Raw genomic sequence first — 18,344 nt, forward strand, 5'->3', positions numbered from 1 at the left:
TAAAGTAGATTAGCCAAAATGCTGAGTTGCTGAGGTCTGTTACGCAACCGTGCAAACTCTGCGGATCCCTAAGTGTGCCGGTGTCGGTTGGCATCGGTCGCTGTGATGTTCGGGCAGAAGAAAGCTTTTGAAGCTCCCGAACGAACAACCAGGAGGGAGAGAACATGCCAGTCAGGCATATGTCTCTGCCAGGGTCCTACTCGAGTGTAGGCTGAACTCCTGACATGTCCTACCCACCAAACAGAATCTTCTCCGCACACACTGCCTTTTTCTTGCAGTATTATAAGGACAACAGTATTGTTTGGGCCAGATGTTCGGTTGTTATTTTCAGAAATGGGAATTCTTTCAATTAAGATCAGACCCTTAGAGAAACTACTTTTAAGAAAGAAACAAAATGAAAGGGTGTCCTGCTGATTTTGGAACATAAGAAACTGCTTTGTACTCAGTCACACCATTGGTTTGTCTAGGTCAGTATTGCTGACACTGACTGGCAGCAGCTCTCCGGGTTCTGGGCTGGAGGCTTAACAAGCCCTAACTGGAGACACCAGGGTTTGAACTTGGGATCTTTTGCATACAAAGCTAATGTTTTACTACTGAATTATGACCCATTTTTAAAATTTCAATAATGTGATGTTGTGATTTTTTTAATAAAAAAAAAACTTTGTATAAAGTATATATGGTAAGAAATGGTGAAATATTGGTTTGTGCAATATATTCAGTTATATTGCATATACGTATATTTTTAATGACCCCTCCACTGTTGGTATACTGGTATGCTTGTATTTTTTGATTCAGTGTGCACTATCCTTTTCATCTAGTTTAACTTCTAAATTCATCGTGAAAGACTGAGTCTTGTGTCAAAATAATATGTTTTGTGGTTGTTGAAGAGCATAGGTGTATTCCACCTGCACAACCTTTCTTTGATCAGATCAAAATAACCTAGATGTCACCCACAGAAAATGGTTTGTGGCTGCTCAGTAAATATATAACATTAAACTACAAACAACATGTACTGCCATATTTTGATATCGGGGTTATGGCTAATCTGCCATTGTGGGTGCCCAAAAGCAAGTGGATATGCTATCTTGCAAAAACATCAGGAACCCAGGCTTACAAAGTGGAGCCAGGTTTGGCCCCAGACATTCTAGTAACTAGCAGTGCCATCTTCTCCATGTCTTTTCAGGAGTAAGTCCCAGTGAGTTTTTAACAGGGCTTGGCGCTGTGGTCTCAACCACTGAGCCTAGGGCTTGCTGATCAGAAGGTCGGTGGTTCAAATCCCCACGATAGGGTGAGCTCCCGTTGCTCAGTCCCTGCTGCTGCCAATCTAGCAGTTTGAAAGCACATCAAAGTGCAAGTAGATAAATAGGTACCACTCCGGCGGGAAGGTAAACGGCATTTCCGTGCGCTGCTCTGGTTCACCAGAAGCGGCTTAGTCATGCTGGCCACATGACCCGGAAGCTGTATGCCGGCTCCCTCGGCCAATAAAGCGAAATGACCGCCGCAACCCGAGAGTTGGCCACGACTGGACCTAATGGTCAGTGGTCCCTTTACCTTTACCCACAGGTAAGAGGCCATAGGACTGTTGTCTAATAGTGATGCACCCAAACTTCAGAATCAAACTTCTCAAGTCCAAAATTTCTAGAGTAGTTGTTCCCTTCCACCTCCAGATTTCTGGAGTTTGAGCTTAGCTCATAATAAGCCGAGCCTCTACCTCCCCAGGAGCAGCCTCCAGCCACATCACTGCTGAAACTTGCCTTACAGCAAGGATGCAAGGTGCTAGGCATTCATTAGGCCCTGCAATGACAAAAGCTATGTGCGATGTGATTTCCCAGTGGTTCTGGATCCTTAGCAAAGGAACCCTTGAATGGGACAATTCCTAGGAATCCTTAGCATGCATTCTAAGGAAATTATAGACTCTTGGTGCTTTGGGTTCTTACTGAAGGACATTTCTGGGGCACCAGCGTTCCATGCAGAGAGTTAAGGAGAAGAGCAGGGAGCCTCGCAGAAGCGATGGAGAGCATTCAGAGCTCCAGCTTGTTCCAGATCTTGTGTTTCCAGTGGCGTCTCCAAAAGTGTGATGGAGCTTTGATGGAGCTGTGCTTAAAATAGTAATTGGGCCTGATAAAAAATGAGCCGAAATTAGCCTGTGTTTAGGAAAGCCCAGTTTGAGTAATATCACCCATCACTATAGATACAACGAAAAAATATTTCTGATGATTAATCACCCTTTAAAACCTGCAGATTGATGTGCCCACTTCCTTCTGCCTCACCGTATGACTGGTGCCGAGTGGAATACACAGTGATCTAAAGCTCAGTTTACTTAAAATGCCACTTTTTAAAAACTTTTTTTTTTGCCTTGCTTCCTCGGGAATAGGCTGAAATGAGAAGCCAAACAAACAACTTTTAAAAACCCCATAATTTGAAGCTGCGCAACTTTCTGTTGCTCAGTGCAAAGCATGGTTAACAAGCTAATTCGAACTGAAGAAATCACAGTTGTACTTTTGTTTTCATAATAACGCCTAGCAGTTTGGTACTTTCTTTGTATTCCTCAAGGATCTCCTGGCTTTGTTTTGTGCACATGAGTGTAAAAGAGAAGAGAGGAGCTGAAATCTCTCTGTCTCTGTCTCTCTGGCTGCAGCTTCTAAGTTTACACACATTCCCAGTGTGGGCAGCGATCAGTCCATGCTCCTGTCTCAGGAATCCAGTCCGGCTTGAGAGCCTTGCTGCCCTTTTGTTGTCCTCCCCACGAGGGTGATCAGTTGAGGACTATGTGGTGACAGAACCAGTTTGTAACAGGCTTGTCTTTCACCTTCTCCTCTCCAGGCTTTGCTGGCAAGACTCATGTGAGGATCTGAGAGAGGCGGGAGTGCAAAAGGGCTGCAAAGTGAAATAAGAAAAGGAAAGAAACGGGAGATTTAAACCACAAGCAAATCACTGCTGCTGCTGCTGCTGCTGCTGCTGCTACTGCTACTGCAATGAACTGGCTAGAAGAACCAAACTGGAGGTTTCACGTTTCCCTCCTCATGCTGCTCTCGATGCACACCAGGGGTAAGGAGATAAAATGTTGTGCAATGTACTTCTGACAGGGTGCTGATGAGCTGAAGATAGCCTCTAACTGCTCTGTTGCTATTGTGAAATGGAAAGCTTAGGGGAGAGTAGCTTGGAGTTTGCAAGCCACCGGTGCTTTGTGCAAAATAAAAAAAGTTCAGCAGTTTAATAACTTGTGCACAACACCATTAGGGCAGTGCATGGGAATTGAAAGCTGATGTGTGTTAAACTTGCAAGCCTCTACTTTACTGCATTTTTCTTCGCCTTCCCTGCATTTTAATCACGTTGCCATTTGCTTTTGAGTAGGGTGATAGCATTCTGAAGTTTATAGAACCAGCAAAACGCCGTTAAGGTCGTTTTGGTATCAGTAGCAACTGATGTTTGCTCTTACACTGTTGATACAGTTCTTTGAAATTACTTCAGGGATGTGTTGGAGTAAAATTATGCAAAAAAGGAAAAAAATCTAAGCGGGAATTTAGAGATTTATGCCTTTTTATTTTTAAAAAAGATTACTTTTTAAAAAGGAAGCTGAGTTGAATGCAAATGATTGCGAAACATGAGTCAGCATAATAACTTTTAGCTTGTTTAAAAGGACTGAAAAGGTTCTCATTTTAAAAAGGGGAAAGTGAAGAGTGAAGTTAATGAATGAACTGCACAGGAAACAAGTATCTGGGAAGTTTTAAAAGAATGTATAAATCGACATTCGCCAAAAGGAAATTTTGAACTGGATACAAACTGGTATAAATAAATATGTTTAGTTAACGGTTTAGTTATAAGGATGATGTATCTTTAGAACTGTGAAGATGCTCTGACAGAAGCCAGAACTTAGGACCATTCTAGTTGTTATTTAATTAATTCATGAATCATCTTTTGCATTTGTTTCAAGGCATGTTACAAACATACCATAAACAGCTAAAAATTCTTTTAAAAAGTACAAATGTAACTAAAAATAGGGTTTTTTTTTCTGTATTGTTTTTAAACCTAATGCAGATATATTTTCATGTGGCTGGAAAAGCTTGTGTAAACGAAATTGTCTTCAGTTGTTTCTGGAAAGTACATCTAGTGGTTTGCTTTGTTGCATGTCAGCAGGGATGCTGCTCCACAAAACGGGCCACTACACTGAAGGCCCTGCTCTGAGTTCTTGCATCTGATATTTTGGGGACTTTAAGGAGAAATTCTTCTGCACAACACAGTGATCTACTGGGAATATAAGGAATAAGCTGTTCTCTCAAGTAACCTTGTCCTGAGCTGTATTGGATCTTACATGTTAGTACCAAAATCTTGAACTTTCCCTGGTAGCAGACTGGAAACAAGTGCAAATCCAGAAAATATCGTGTTGTACCTTGATAGTAGTTTGTCCCCCCCCCCCCCCAAACAACCTAGCCACTGTGTTCTGCACTTGCTGCTGCTGCCTGACCAACCTCAAGAGTAGCCCCACATAGAGTGTATGGCAGTAATCCAACCTTGATGTTACTAATGCATGGGCAAGTGTGGTCAAGCTGTCATGATTCAAAAACGGTCAGAGCCACCTTACCAGTCAGTGCTTCTTTTCTTAAAAAAATGCTTAGGGATACTCTCATTTTCCTACTCATATTAAAATACTGCCCCTCAATGAGGCCAAACTTAGATTCACAAAATGTTTAGGGGTATGTGTACCCCTGCGTCCACCCAGAAAAAAAGCACTGTTACCAGCCATAGCTGGTCAAATGCACCCTTGGCTACTGAGGAGACCTACGCCCCCAGTAACAGGGCTAGATCTATTATTTATTTACTTATTGCACTTATTAGATTTATAATCTTAAAACTAGTAGAAAACCAAAACAGAAGAAAAACCTGAACACATGCATAGATATAAAATGGATCAAGGTGCACCCACAAACTACACACTACATTCAGGGAAACTGGGACCCCATTTACTGACTTCTCATCCTGGGAATCCCCCACCTCTGACTTGCCAGGATTCTGACCCAGTTGTTAGCCCTCAAAGTCCACCACTGCATCTGGACATCAGGGCCTGCTCGACCATTCCTGATTCAGATGCTATTGAGAAAAAAAGTTGGGTTTGATCAGTGCCCTGATGACACTTCATTCCATATCTCCCACTGACCACTCCTGGTGATTTCATATAGATAGATGTTAAACAGCACAGGATACAATAGAGTGTTCTTTGGCACCACACAGTTCAAGAGTCATGGGGCTGAGGAACACTAATCTAATGCTACCTTCTTCAGCTGTCCCTGGAGATGAAACCAGAACCACCAGGCAAGAGTGTTCAAGGAGGAAGTGGCCTGTCGGAGGTGGGTGGCCTGAAGGCTACATTTGGCCCTTGGGACTGAAGTTCCAAACCCTGGCCATAAAGTATAAGAACTGGAAGGGGCAGTCCTTTGATACAAATAAATTAATGTATGGCTGTTGGTTTGTTTTTGTTTTGTTTTTTTAAAAACTTTTCTCAAAGATGTATCGTTTTTCCCTCTCAAAGGTTAGAGAACAACTTGGTAGGCTTCTGTGTGTGTGTGTGTGTGTGTTTGTTTGTGTGCAAATGATTCCCAGCTCTACCTCTCCTTCAAATCAGATCCAGTGAGGTCGGTGAAGGTGGTTGGCAGATGGATGGTGGTTAACAGATTGAAGTTGAAACAGAAGTACTGTTTTGGGGGGACGGGCAGGTGGGTGTGGAGGACTCCCTGTTCCTGAACAGGGTAACTCTGCCCCTGAAAGACCAGCTGTGCAGCCTGGGAGTCATTTTGGACTCACAGCTGTCCATGGAGGCACAGGTCCATTCTGTGTCCAGGACAGCTGTCTAGCAGTTCCATCTGGTACGCAGGCTGAGACCCTACCTGTCCACAGACTGTCTCACCAGAATAGTGCATGCCCTGGTTATCTCCTGCTTGGACTGCTTCAATGCGCTCTATGTGGAGCCACCTTTGAGGGTGACTTGGAAACTACAAAAAATCCAGAATTCTGCAGCTAGACTGGTGACTGGGAGTGGCTGCCGGAACCATATAACACCGGTCCTAAAGGATCTTCACTGGTTCCCAGTACATTTCCAGGCACAATTCAGAGTGTTGGTGCTGACCTTTAAAGGCCTAAATGGCCTTGACTGAGTATACCTGAAGCAGTGTCTCCACCCCCATCGCTCAGCCCGGACACTGAGGTCCAGCTCCGAGGGCCTTCTGGCGGTTCCCTCACTGCAAGTAGCGAAGTTACAGGGGACCAGGCATAGGGTCTTCTCAGTAGTGGTGCCCTCGCTGTGGAACACCCTCTCTTCATACGTCAAGGAGATAAAAAAATGACACAAGACATCTGAAGGCAGCCCTGGAATGGGAGGTTTTTAATACTTGATGTTTTATGTTTTTAGATATGCTGTAAGCTGTCCAGAGTGGTTGGGGAAACCCAGCCAGTTGGGCAGGGTATTAAAAAAATAAATAAATCTTATTAAACTGTGATTGTGAATTAAAGGGGTAATATGTAGCTAAGTTGTACTCTGAGTAGATCCATTAAATTTAATGAACAAAAGTTAGGTTCATCAGTTAAAATGAGTCCACTCTTAATAAAACTTAGTTGAATACCACTCAAGGTTTATGGAAGCCGCCCAGAGTGGCTGGAGAGGCCCAGCCAGATGGGCGGGGTATAAATAATAAATTATTATTATTATTATTATTATTATTATTATTATTATTGGATTTTGTGTTTCCTGTGTCACTCCTATAAGATGCATGAGTGCACCCAAATTCACCTGTTCTGTCACTGTATCTTTGCTGGTGTGTGTTTTGGTGGCAGAAGTGTTCATGGCAATCTGTTGGTGTTTCATGGCTTCCATCAAATCCTATTGCCAGCAGATACTGAATATAAGAATATGCTTCAAATCTACTTCATGGGTTTCTAGAATTTTGGAAATATGTTTACTGTTGTGCTGGAGTCATTTGTGGCTGGCTATCTTTCCTGCTGTTCTGTAAGATGTGGTGCTAGTTTGAGAGACATTAATTTTCCATCATTCTTTGTTCCACTCCTTTTAACATCCCAGAGCATTTTCTGGGAATGAAGCTCCATTGCAAAAACTTGTTTCCAAGTAAGCATACTGCTGCAGATCACATTCTGTGTGAAAATCCGATTGTACAAGCACAGGTGCTCGTTTTTAATCTCGGAGGACCCATTAGAAAGAAAACGTTCCAATATTACTGAGGAAGTTGAAGGAGCGGCTTTGGAAAAATTAAAGAAGCCTTAAACAGATTTTGAATATATAGATTATATTCCATTGCCAGATGCTGGGCAGCTCCTCCCACATTAAAACACAGATTCTTAATGGTTTGGCTGACCCTCAAGGGAAACAGATCTGTACTAAGATATGAACATCTGTAAGGGCGTGGAAAGAGTTATGCAGGAAACCTGCAGTGGACAGCTGAAAGGCAAACACTGACAATCTCTCTACCCAACGAAATGGAATTTTGTTGTCTTATTAGGCCTATTCCAAATGGGAAACATGAGAAAAAGTAAAATAAATATGAAGGAATACAAAGTCAAATTAGGAGAACTAATTCAGTTTAACATGTGATATGTTATCAATTTTCATGTAACAATACCCATCCATTCACATACACAGTCGTCATCCTCCTTGCTTTTTCCTTTGCTGATAGGAGCATTTGTTAGCTACATAGAACCCTGATATTTGCTGCATACATAGGCAAAGATAAATCTATCTTACTTCACTTAAAGTTAGGATATTTATACTTGTTTTCACACAGAGACTAAAAAGATACCCCAAGGTATTTCCAGGTCAAAAGTAGAAGAGGTGTCTCTTCTATTACAGTAGGAAACCATTGGTGGGGGTAGTGACAATGAACCACAGGCATAGTTTACAGATCATGGGCTTCATTTGCACTATACATTTGAAGTAGCGATGGCTTCTCTCAAAGAATCCTGGGAATTGTAGTTTACTGTGGGGCAGGGAGCTTTCAGGAGACTCTGTATTCTCACAGAGCTACAATTCCCATAGCAGTTTAACAATCAATCCTTCTTCCCAGGGAACTCTGGGAATTGTACTTCTGTGAGGGGAATGGGGGTGGGTGTCTGTAAGCAATTCCCAGCACTTTTAAAATCAACCGTTCTTAAGGTTTTTGGGGAGAAGCCATGACAAATTAAAGTGGTATGATACTGCTTCATATGTATAGTGCAGATGGGGCCAAACTATGGATTATGACTGTGATTATGTGAACATGCTGGCTCCTGGGCAGGGGGGGGGGGGGGAGCTTGCACCTGCTTTGGTCCTCCCTGGTCCTTTAAGCAAAGCGTGGTGGGGCAGCTATGCTGAAGTTTGTCTGAGTCCAAGATTATGGTTTAGATCAGGCTTCCTCAACCTCGGCCCTCCAGATGTTTTTGGCCTACAACTCCCATGATCCCTAGCTAGCAGGACCAGTGGTCAGGGATGATGGGAACTGTAGGCTCAAAACTTCTGGAGGGCCGAGGTTGAGGAAGCCTGGTTTAGATCATGGGTAGGCAAACTAAGGCCTGGGGGCTAGATCCGGCCCAATTGCCTCCTAAATCTGGCCTGCAGACGGTCCAGGAATCAGCGTGTTTTTACGTGAGTAGAATGTGTCCTTTTAGGAGGCCCGATTAGGTAAAGTGGTGCTTCAGGTTAAGAACAGTTTCAGGTTAAGAACGGACCTCCGGAATGAATTAAATATTTGACCCGAGGTACCACTGTAATTAAAATTATATATAGCATATTAAAATTATATCATATGATTTATTATAGTGATATAAATCAGAGTTTTGACCTGTGAAGAACAAATTTCATTTTAACAAAGATACAGCTAAAATGACTTATGAATTATAGTGGTCTGCAGCATCCATATCAGTCACCAACCCCCCCCCCCCCCATAACATCTCCTTTGGTATTACTTAACAAAAGAATAGTACCACAGCATTATTATAACACCATTATGTTTGGCATAGGTTAGGCAAAAATGTTCTGTGAGTTCTTGCCTCAGCTATTTTTTTTCTAGGATTGTTTGAGGGTGTCAAGAAATGTGGCTAGATATTATGCAATAGGACCTGTGTTGGCAGGGTATTGCTCTTTGTAGTAGAAATTTCACAGGGTTGGAAGCCACAAGGAATGTACTGTAGGCAAAATGGGGCCATTAAGATGCAACACAGAAGTATTTTTTTCCAGCATGTTCATGGTAGCCCCAAGGTTAGCATTCTCTGCTGTCCCGCGCTCTTGTACATTTGAACTTGCCTCTCGCGCCAACCCAGTGACCTTCCTCCTGACCGTTATACTACTTCTGTCACTGCTTCCCTCTTCCGGGATACTGGCCGGATCTGACCTCCCCTCCATTGTCTGACTCTCCGATGGAGGTGTGGTCAGCCCTGCCTTATCTTCTCTCCCTGGTGGGGAATGCACTGGCCCCGATCCTTGGGACTCTTCCCCCCCCCCCCTGCTCTGGTGGGGAAGCTGGTCCTGATTTCCAACTACTGCTCTGGGAGTCCCTGCTGCCCCCTTGCTCCTGGGGCGTTCCCCTTGGGAACCCCCTACCCCTGACCACTGGCGCCCCCTTCTGTGAATCTTCCGATTCGCTGGAGAGGCTCATGGAATCCCTCGGCTCACTGTCCTCTTCTCCTACGCTCCCCTCGGATTCTTCCCCTTCGCTCTCCATCTCCTCTCTTCCCTGTGCCTCTGCTCCTGAACCCCTGACAAGACAAAATGTCTAAAAACAGCCCAGTGGGAACTTAACAGGCTCGTTAGCCATGGTATGCAGAGTGACAGCTGGAAAGAAGAAAACCTAGAGAACACAGAGAAAAGAGTAGAATGATTGGTTTATGGATAATGGGTGAGATCAGTGTGTCCAACATAAATCCACCACTTTGTAACTTGTGGACTGGCTGTATATTTCTATGCAACTGTCCATAAGAGGGTGTGTACATGAATGTTCTGTATGAGGAACAGACAATGTGTCACAGTCATGTTCTGTCATGTTCTTCAATAATACTTTTCCAGAATAAAATGATATTGGGCACCATATGGAAAAAACGCAGTGGAAGTTGCAGTAGTTAAGGACAGTTGCTACCTGTCTGCCTCAGGAGACAATGGAGTGTGCCTCCAGAGGTGAATCACAGTGTGTGAAGTGACCTCTGTAGAGCGCAAGCCCTGGGCAGTGTGTCTGGAGGTCCTGGGCTGCCCAGACGACAAGCCCCCCCCCCCCCCCGGGCCTTGCTGATGTTGTCCAGAGGAAAGCAGAGCAATACGTTTGGTGTTGCCTTAACTGCAGGAGTTTCCGGAAAAAGGAATACAAGACTCCATCCAATCATCATAGAGACTTCAGTCCGGATTTGTGTAGAGTTTACTCCTTAGCCTTCCCCTCCCCGAAGATGTCCTGCAAGGCAGCGGAGATTTAGTTTTCCTTTTCCTAGATGGGCTACCTTCCCAGGTGGACAAGCCCCATCTGCCCCTCACTTCCCTCTGCATCATGTGTAGGCACAGTTGTTATCACAGAGTCATGACTGTGACCTGGTTCTCATGTCACAGTAAGCCAAACTATGGTTTATGAGGACCGTGTGGATGTGTGGGCTTCAAAAGAACAGTTACTTTGCTCTTCCCAGGTCTTTTTCACTCCAAGGTGGTTTCTTCTTGATTACAGTTCATCATGACTGAGGAGAGTGCTTAACCACAAGTCAAAGTTTGGAAAACATGCTGAGTGTGGAGTAAATGAGACCAGGGAAGACGAAAGCAACTGTGTCTTCCTCTCCAAGAGCCTGCACACACATGTGGTCCCAGTAAGCCATAATTTGGCTTCCTGTGACATGTGAACCAGGGGTGTGTTTATATTTAATACTGTGATAGCTGCAGTCGTGTCCCTCTGAAAAAATGAGGATTGTAGGTACTGACTTGAGGACTGTTGCCCCAAGGTTTTGCAGTACATCCATTCCTTGGCATTCCTGTTAAATTTTCTGCTAAAAATTTCAGTAAACACAACTTGTGCTCAGTATTACAGATGCTTGAAATTTTATCTCATCTGTGATTTTTCCCAAGGGAGAAATGACACAAACTTGGCATCCTTTTTCATCTCTCCCTCCCTCCCTCCCATTTACGTTGTGGAAAAGGTATAATATTCCAAGTCATCTTCCAAACTAGTAATAATGCATTTTTCCGTTTTGGCCATAAGATGAAGCTGTCTATATTTATTAATGATTATATTTATTATTTATAGAGCAACTAACGTAAGTAGGCACTGTACAAAAAAAATCAAAAAAAATCAGGCTAACAAGTCCCTGGCTCTAAATCTGCAATCTAATAATCCCAAATTGCTGCATTTTAACTGCTCAGCAAAATTTGACAAGTTTATTACGTCTACATATTTATTTAATTGGTTAGTATGGATTGTATTAAGTGACTGCGTCAAAGTGATACATTTTAATCTGTGGGTTTTATTGGACACATGTCTCTAACTAAGTTATTTGGAATGTCTTTAAAAAAAGAAAAAGTTGCCGTCCAAAAAAGTTGAATAAATATGTTGATTTCTGTAATGTTGATGTGTCTCTAGAAATGAATGTGAGTTACACTTGAAGCCTGCCTAAGTACCGTACTTCTCTTTAGAGGGAGAAAACAGCTATCACTGTGATAATTCATTCCTGTATTTGGCAGTTATTGAATGCCCCGTTGGGGAAAATGCTTAGAAGACTAAAGCTGCAATATGTTTTGCATATCTCCACTCATGGAGACACTTCTCAAAAGAGGAGCTTTAGTGCCAGCACAACACAAGAAAATCGGTAGCATGAAAGACCTTCTAAGAGTGCTGCTGTGGTTAAAGCTCTACCTACTCTTTATATTTCCTTGAATTTAATTCTTAGCTGTTTTTGCTTTGTTACCCCATTATTTTCTGCAGTAGGCTGCATTCTGAGATGCTGTATTGTTGGGAAAGAAATTTACCCTTGTAGTTTCATTGGTGGGTATAGTTTATGGCACTAATCAGGATTAGTACCAGTGACTCTAGCTTCTGGAATGTACAGGGACTAAAGTCTTAGCTGGTTACATGAAACAAAAGCAACTTAAAGACATGTGTGAAGATCTCCATTTTAATCAGACCTGTCTCAGTGTGGGGAAAAGTGGGTTGCATTGGGGTTTTGTTTTGTTTTGTTTTGTTCAGAAAGAACGCCCCCCCCCCAAAAAAAATTCTCTCTCTTAAGCTTAAAGCAATCCTCCTTGCAGATTTAATTTTCATCAATATTTCACCTCTTTTTTCTGCTTGATTTAGCCCATGAAAGCACTGTTGAGATACCTGATAGTTTGCCTAGCCAGATGCGTTTCATTTTCAAAAAGGGTGCCCTAAACAAGAGCCTGTTTCTTTGCAGAAGCTGCTTGTTATTTTGGTGGTTTTGGAACAGTACTTCTGTGAATACAGCTGGCAGTGGCTGATGACTTGACTAGCAAAAATTGGATTCCACCTTCTTTGCATGGCCTGTAGGAGTGACAGATGGATTTATTAGCTTTATATATCCCCCCATGGAACTCCTGATGGCATGCATAGTGTTCTTCTGGGCAGTATCCCCACCAGGCACCCGCCAGCCCCCAGGAGTGATGTGTGAAGGAAGGTGGAGTTGCAGTGGCATCCCCCCAGTGGCAATAGCACTGCCAGTCACTGGGATGGCTAGGAAAGAGGGTGGGGGAGTCAAGGGAGATCCATGTTGTTGCTGGTTGTCCCGCAAATATGTACTCACTGCATGGCCACCACCTGTGCAGATGTCCCCAGCCTCACCACCATCTCATGCCCATCTTGGCTGCCGATGGGAAGAGGATGTTGCTGCAGCTTAGCTTATCACTGCTGCCAGGCACAGGCAGCATGCTTCACTTTAACAAGGGACACATCCACACAGTTTTCTGCTTGTCCCATGCTTTCTAAGCACAGATCCAAGAAGTTTTGCTTTGCCCTGCTGCTTTCCCCCAGAACATCCACTCTTTAGTGCTAAGTCAGGACAAACGGCAATCTGCTGGAAAACCTGATAGCCGTTTGTTCCGATTCTGTGCTGAACTGTGGGAAAGCAGTTGTGCAGACGGAAGTAAGGATGAGCCCAAGATGTCTGCCTCACCACCTGCCTTCAGCCATTGCCCAGCTCTTTTAAGCATTCGTTCTTGAGTAGCTGCTTCAACTCTCTTAGTCATGGAATTGCCCAACAAGAAGACACTCTTTCGTTTAATCTGCACAGCCTCTGCATCCCTGATAGATAGCTTTGTCCTTGTTACAGACTGCATTAGAGACTGCCTCAAACAGCTTTCAGAAACTAGGACCATGCATATATGGGGGGGGGGAGTTTTTTCTGGGTGGTGGTGGTGGTAAGCAGGTTGTCCAAAATCACAACTATTCAGGGTTTCAAATGGTTTTAAACACAATTTTAGAAGGATTTTCCCCCCTCCAAAGAATAGTGTATAAAACAACTTAAATGCACATCTCCCCATCTAGAATGTAAAACCAAAACAAGTTACTTTATTTCGCTTTGTTAGCAGAGCCCACTTCTGCCTAATCAGATATTATTTAGGTTAAACTCTAACATTACAGTATTGATTCATCGTTTTCAATGTTTTATTAATGCATTCTCCTCTTCCCTCTTGTGCTCATTGGTAATTCGATGTGCGGAGCTCCCACAATCGCCAGTTTAGGTTTCTGATGAGCACTGTCATCTCCCCCTCTCTGCCCCCACAATAAAATATGTTTGTGAATACTGTTTTGAGAAGCAAATTACCGCCACGGTGCTTGCAAAATGATCTCCAGTTACTATACTTTTACTTCTAATGGAAGTGTGCACCTTAGCCATGTGTTTGGGTGAATGTGCACTCTGGATTTGTGGCTGAGCTTTTAAAGTCCTGTGTTCGATTCTTAAAAGGGTTTTTAAGGAGCTAATTAAAGATGTGGTACAAATGGGACAGCGGTTTGTCTTTACAAGGCTATTAGTGAAAACAACAAGATTTGCCTTTCACTTCTGGCATGTCAGCCTTCAAGATTTACGTGTGTGTGTGTGTGTGTGTGTGTGTGTTAAAAACTGTCACTGTGGTTTCAGATGTATTGTCACCAGTGGTGACCTTGTTAAACTAATGACAAAGGAGAAGGGGGGGGAATCCTCTTACTGTAGTCTCCTTAATTAATAAATGTCCTTGCACAGTACAGCTGCTTTCACACAGCTGTATTCTGTTTGGCACTGCTTTTTTAGGTTTTGCAGTCCTTAAGGTGGCTGCAAACATGGATAAGTCTGATTTGTATCTAACTGTTTAGCATCTTGAGGATTCCAGATGCCTTATTTATAAAAGGGTTTATTTTTTTACCCATCGTGACTTCGTAACTGTGCAGAAATGTTTGAAGATGGCGAGCGTACCTCCTTAATAAATCTTAGAAATCATCACAGTTTTTGTTGACCATCACTACCTCCACTGTTAGAGACAACCTGCTTCTGAATGCCCATTTTGGGAACCATAGGTTGCAAGAGCACTGTTACACTCGGGTCCTACTTGTGAACTTTGCATAAGGCATAACAGGATGATGGGCTAGATGGGTCTTTGGCCTGATGCAGTAGGATTCTTCTTATGTTCTTGCCATTGGCCAAGGAGCCAAATGCTATGTTTTGAGGCATCTGAGTGCAATATTTCACTCCAGGATTGTACTCAAAGACAGAATGAGGGCAGGCTCCCGGCTGGTGCATTCCCCTCAACTCAGGGAAAAGTGAGTAAATGAAACGAGAAAAGGCTGGATTTATTCAGGGACAGACTATGTCAGCAAAAGACCCAAACTTGTGGTTGAACTATTGCCTGAACACGTATTTCCCTGTGGTTAGTATTGCCCAGCCTTGGCTTTTGCTGCCCATCTAGATCTAACTTCTCTATCCTTCCCTACCGTCAAGCTCCCAACTCTTGCTAAGAAAGAAAGAAAGAGAAAGAAAGAAGTTGCAATTCCTTCTAAAAACTTGGAACATTGAAGCAGAATCCATTTATAATCAACAAGAAGTTGAACACAAACAGTTGTGACTTACATAGTTAACTTTGCTGCCTTGAGTTTTGCATTCAAAGAAATGTGGGATCTAAATGTACTAAAATAAAAATAAAGTAGTTGTGATCACAGTTTATTTTTTAAAGTTAGAAATAGTATTATCAAGGTAGCTTGTAGTATGTAAAAGATTTTCACTTCTTTCAAGGGCTTGAAAATAATTATTCCTACAAGATAGTGTTAATCCCTCTTGGCCCTGCAAAGCAACAGCCTGTTAGTTGGATGCATTTTCCACAAAAGTGCAGTGTTTACTCCTGTTGTATAAGAGCTGCTGACTCTGATATATACCGGTACTGCAGAAGTGGAAAGGTTTTTCCCCTCCTTCTTCTGTGAAAGAAAATGAATAGTAAGGAAGTAGGGATTAAAATCTCCTTATCTGCACGGGGCTGTTAATCTTGTAAAATAAGGAAAAGCCTCCCTGCTTGCCATCTCCTGTTTTCCCCCCTTGTTCCATTTCACTATTTCTGTGGGAGTAATTCGAGGTTAAGCAAAACATGGACTCTTCCTGTCAGCAGCTTGGGATGGAGTAGAGAATGTGGATTAAAACACATAAACAAAGCTGAAGCTTTTCCCTCAGAACTGCCTCTACAAACGATTTCCAAAACCATCAGCATCACAATGCTAAGTTTAGACTGGTTGTTTCAAATATCTTTATGTCCCCTTCCAAAGAATAAAGCTGGATGTGGTGTCCTCTTTGAGAATAGTCTCAAAAGATGTCCAGGAGGGCTATGCACTTTAGGATTATTGTCACTGAAACTTTTTAGGCACATACCACAGTGAAATTCAAGGCATTTCAGCAAAGCTCAAAATGCACTGTGCTTGTTTCTGTAGTGCTCACATCCTACACATAAAAAAAGCAGTTTTCATTTCTCCAAGTAGAAATTGAATAGCCACTCTTCCACTGCTAAGGTGGAGCTTATAGGGTCTACTTATATACAGCAGTTTTCTAGTACTATATCTGTCCATCTGATGGGATGGTGTTGAAATGCAGGGTTGTGTCTGTTAAGTTGTGGGTGAACATATCAGACGACACAGCGATTCTTCAAACAGCTCTTGTTTATTCACAGGCCAGAACAGAACTGAACTGAAGGGTTCAGCCAGCCTGCTTATATAGAGCTCCACTAGAACGAAACAGTAACCACTTTCTGTAACGATCCAAACACTGAACGTCACTTTCAATCCCTTATTTGCATATGTGGACCTGAGTGAAAACTATCTACAGTATTCCCCTGCTGGCCCAGGGTGAGAACTTCAGTACATAACAGTGTCTTAATGTTATTTGACATCTTAGCATTCTCTCTCCCTCTCCTAAGAAGCTACTTACTCTGGAGCATGTTGTGGTTCCTTCCCCGTAATTCTGTGGGATGTATTTGGGTGATGTGTTAAATCATGGAATAGGAACTTTTTTTCATGGCCAATGCTTAGCTTGATGTCCAAACACAGGCACTGTAAAGGCACTGTCCAACCTGTGTCCCCCCCCCCCCCGCCAAAAAAAAAGTTCTCTTAAACAATTTCTAGAGTAAGGGCTCCATTTTGGGGGAAAACATCATGCTGGTTTATTGGGGGGGGGGGATAAGATGCAAAAAGATGCAGCCCAAGCCTGGAACCCCCAACTTGGGAGTGTGCCATTTTGGGGGATAAGGCTTAATTCTTGCAAATTTCTTCAGTGAGTGGTCTTAAAAATATGTTTTTGGGTGTGAGGAATTCAAATCTGCTGTTATATTTGTGACAGGGCAACATTTAGCCTGGTAAGTCTACATTCGATGCAGAAGCACCTTCTGAAAATGTCTGGCAATGCTAAATAATAATAAAGAGTGAAAATAATATTAATAATATTAATATTAATAATATTAATATGTAATATAACCGCAAGTGCTTGGCAATCATTGTAATGGTTTCTGTGTAATTTTACACACGTTTTGCAAAACTAAATTATATTAATATCTTTTGAATTCCAAGGTCATGTTATAAGATGTTAGCACCCCTTCATTTTTGGAATTTGAAAGTTAAAAAATGCAACATGCTTGTGCAAACCATGGGCATTGTGGTATAAACTTGGCATCTGCCAAGGTCCCCTGCCTCAATAAATTTTTATTGGTTTTTAATTGAAAATAGTTTTTTTTTTTTTTTTTGCTTTCTGGAGGGGATTGTTTGGTTGACGGGGGTTGATTGCTTTTTTGTCCTTTTTTGTAGGCGTTTTGCCTGTTTGGGGGGCAGGGGGGGGGAGAGGCTTTTGAGTGCTGCCAGTTTTTCTGCTCCCCAAAATATCCATGAGTCCCAAAAAGTTTAGAGACCTAGGCTAAGCTGTGCTTTGCCTATTTCTAGAACCTAACCTTTTTTTTGTGCTTGCAAAAGATGTGCAGTTTAATGTTGCGTGGCTATGGTCTTGGTATCCAAGGTGAGTTATGGTCCGTGTTGCGTATTCATCACAAACAACTAACTCCAAATTTAATCTTATGAAAAGTCATGTTCTCAAATATTTCATAATTGTACCATTTGCAGAATGGCAGGCAGCCAGTAAGGCACTGAATAGTCATTTCTGTCCATCGCCCTGTCTGTCTAGCTAACAGTGTGTGCTGGTTTTTGTCTTGCAGACATTACACAGTTCTCTGTCAAGGGAACCTACTTTATATTTAGACGTGCAATAAATTAGCCTTGGAGAAGGCCCAAGCCATTCAGCTGTATTTCTTTGCAAAGCAAGCTGTATGTTTATCAGACAAGAGTTTTTGGATACAGTGTTTTCTTTAAGCTCACCTGCTTGGTACTGAAATGTTAAAAGTCAGTGTTAAGACCAGAAATCTCAGCTTTAAAGAACATTAGCTGGTATAGCTTCTATTTTTACACATACCCCTTTTCTTCTAGATTCCCCATATTTCATTATGATTTGTGTACAACTCCCAACTTCCTTAGCGTTGGGGGTTATCTTTGGTTACCTAGGTAAATACTGTATAATATTTTTTGCGATTTGATGACAAATGAGTCCTAGGAAGCCAGCTGATAAAGTGATACGGTGATTAACGTGGACTGGAGAGGCCCGAGTTCAAATTCCTCTTTGCTTATTTCTGCATCTAAAAGATTTCCTCCTCGCCCATTAATCAAAGATTCCCAAAGCAACTAGCAACATGTTTTAACACACATGGGCTGTATCCAACATTGCATTGAGTGAAAGGCAGCTTGTGTGCTGGAACTTTCTCTTCTGACCTCTGTGCCCCCTGGAAAGCCTCTCCTAATGGTTGAGGGACCTATAGAACATTGTGGTCCATGTCACCTGATACT

At 42.6% G+C, this 18,344-nt stretch overlaps 1 protein-coding gene and 1 long non-coding RNA gene across 2 annotated transcripts in view; one reads left to right on the forward strand and one right to left on the reverse strand.

Moving 5' to 3' along the window:
* Nucleotides 1-2,326: 2,326 nt before the first annotated feature.
* LOC307224462 lies at nucleotides 2,327-5,269 on the reverse strand. Its single transcript, XR_013842549.1, has 2 exons — nucleotides 4,993-5,269; nucleotides 2,327-2,877 (listed from the first exon to the last, which is right to left on the reverse strand). It is a non-coding gene; the product is annotated as an uncharacterized lncRNA (long non-coding RNA).
* The window catches only part of BMPR1B (bone morphogenetic protein receptor type 1B), a 77,260-nt gene continuing 61,779 nt past the window's right edge, over nucleotides 2,864-18,344 (forward strand). The window contains exon 1 of the mRNA XM_079990941.1: nucleotides 2,864-3,048. Coding sequence (XP_079847067.1) covers nucleotides 2,976-3,048 — 73 coding nt within the window. The 5' untranslated portion in view covers nucleotides 2,864-2,975. The remainder of the gene's footprint in view (nucleotides 3,049-18,344) is intronic.

Source organism: Podarcis cretensis (assembly GCF_951804945.1).
Source record: "Podarcis cretensis genome assembly, chromosome: 9".
Lineage (NCBI taxonomy): Eukaryota > Metazoa > Chordata > Lepidosauria > Squamata > Lacertidae > Podarcis > Podarcis cretensis.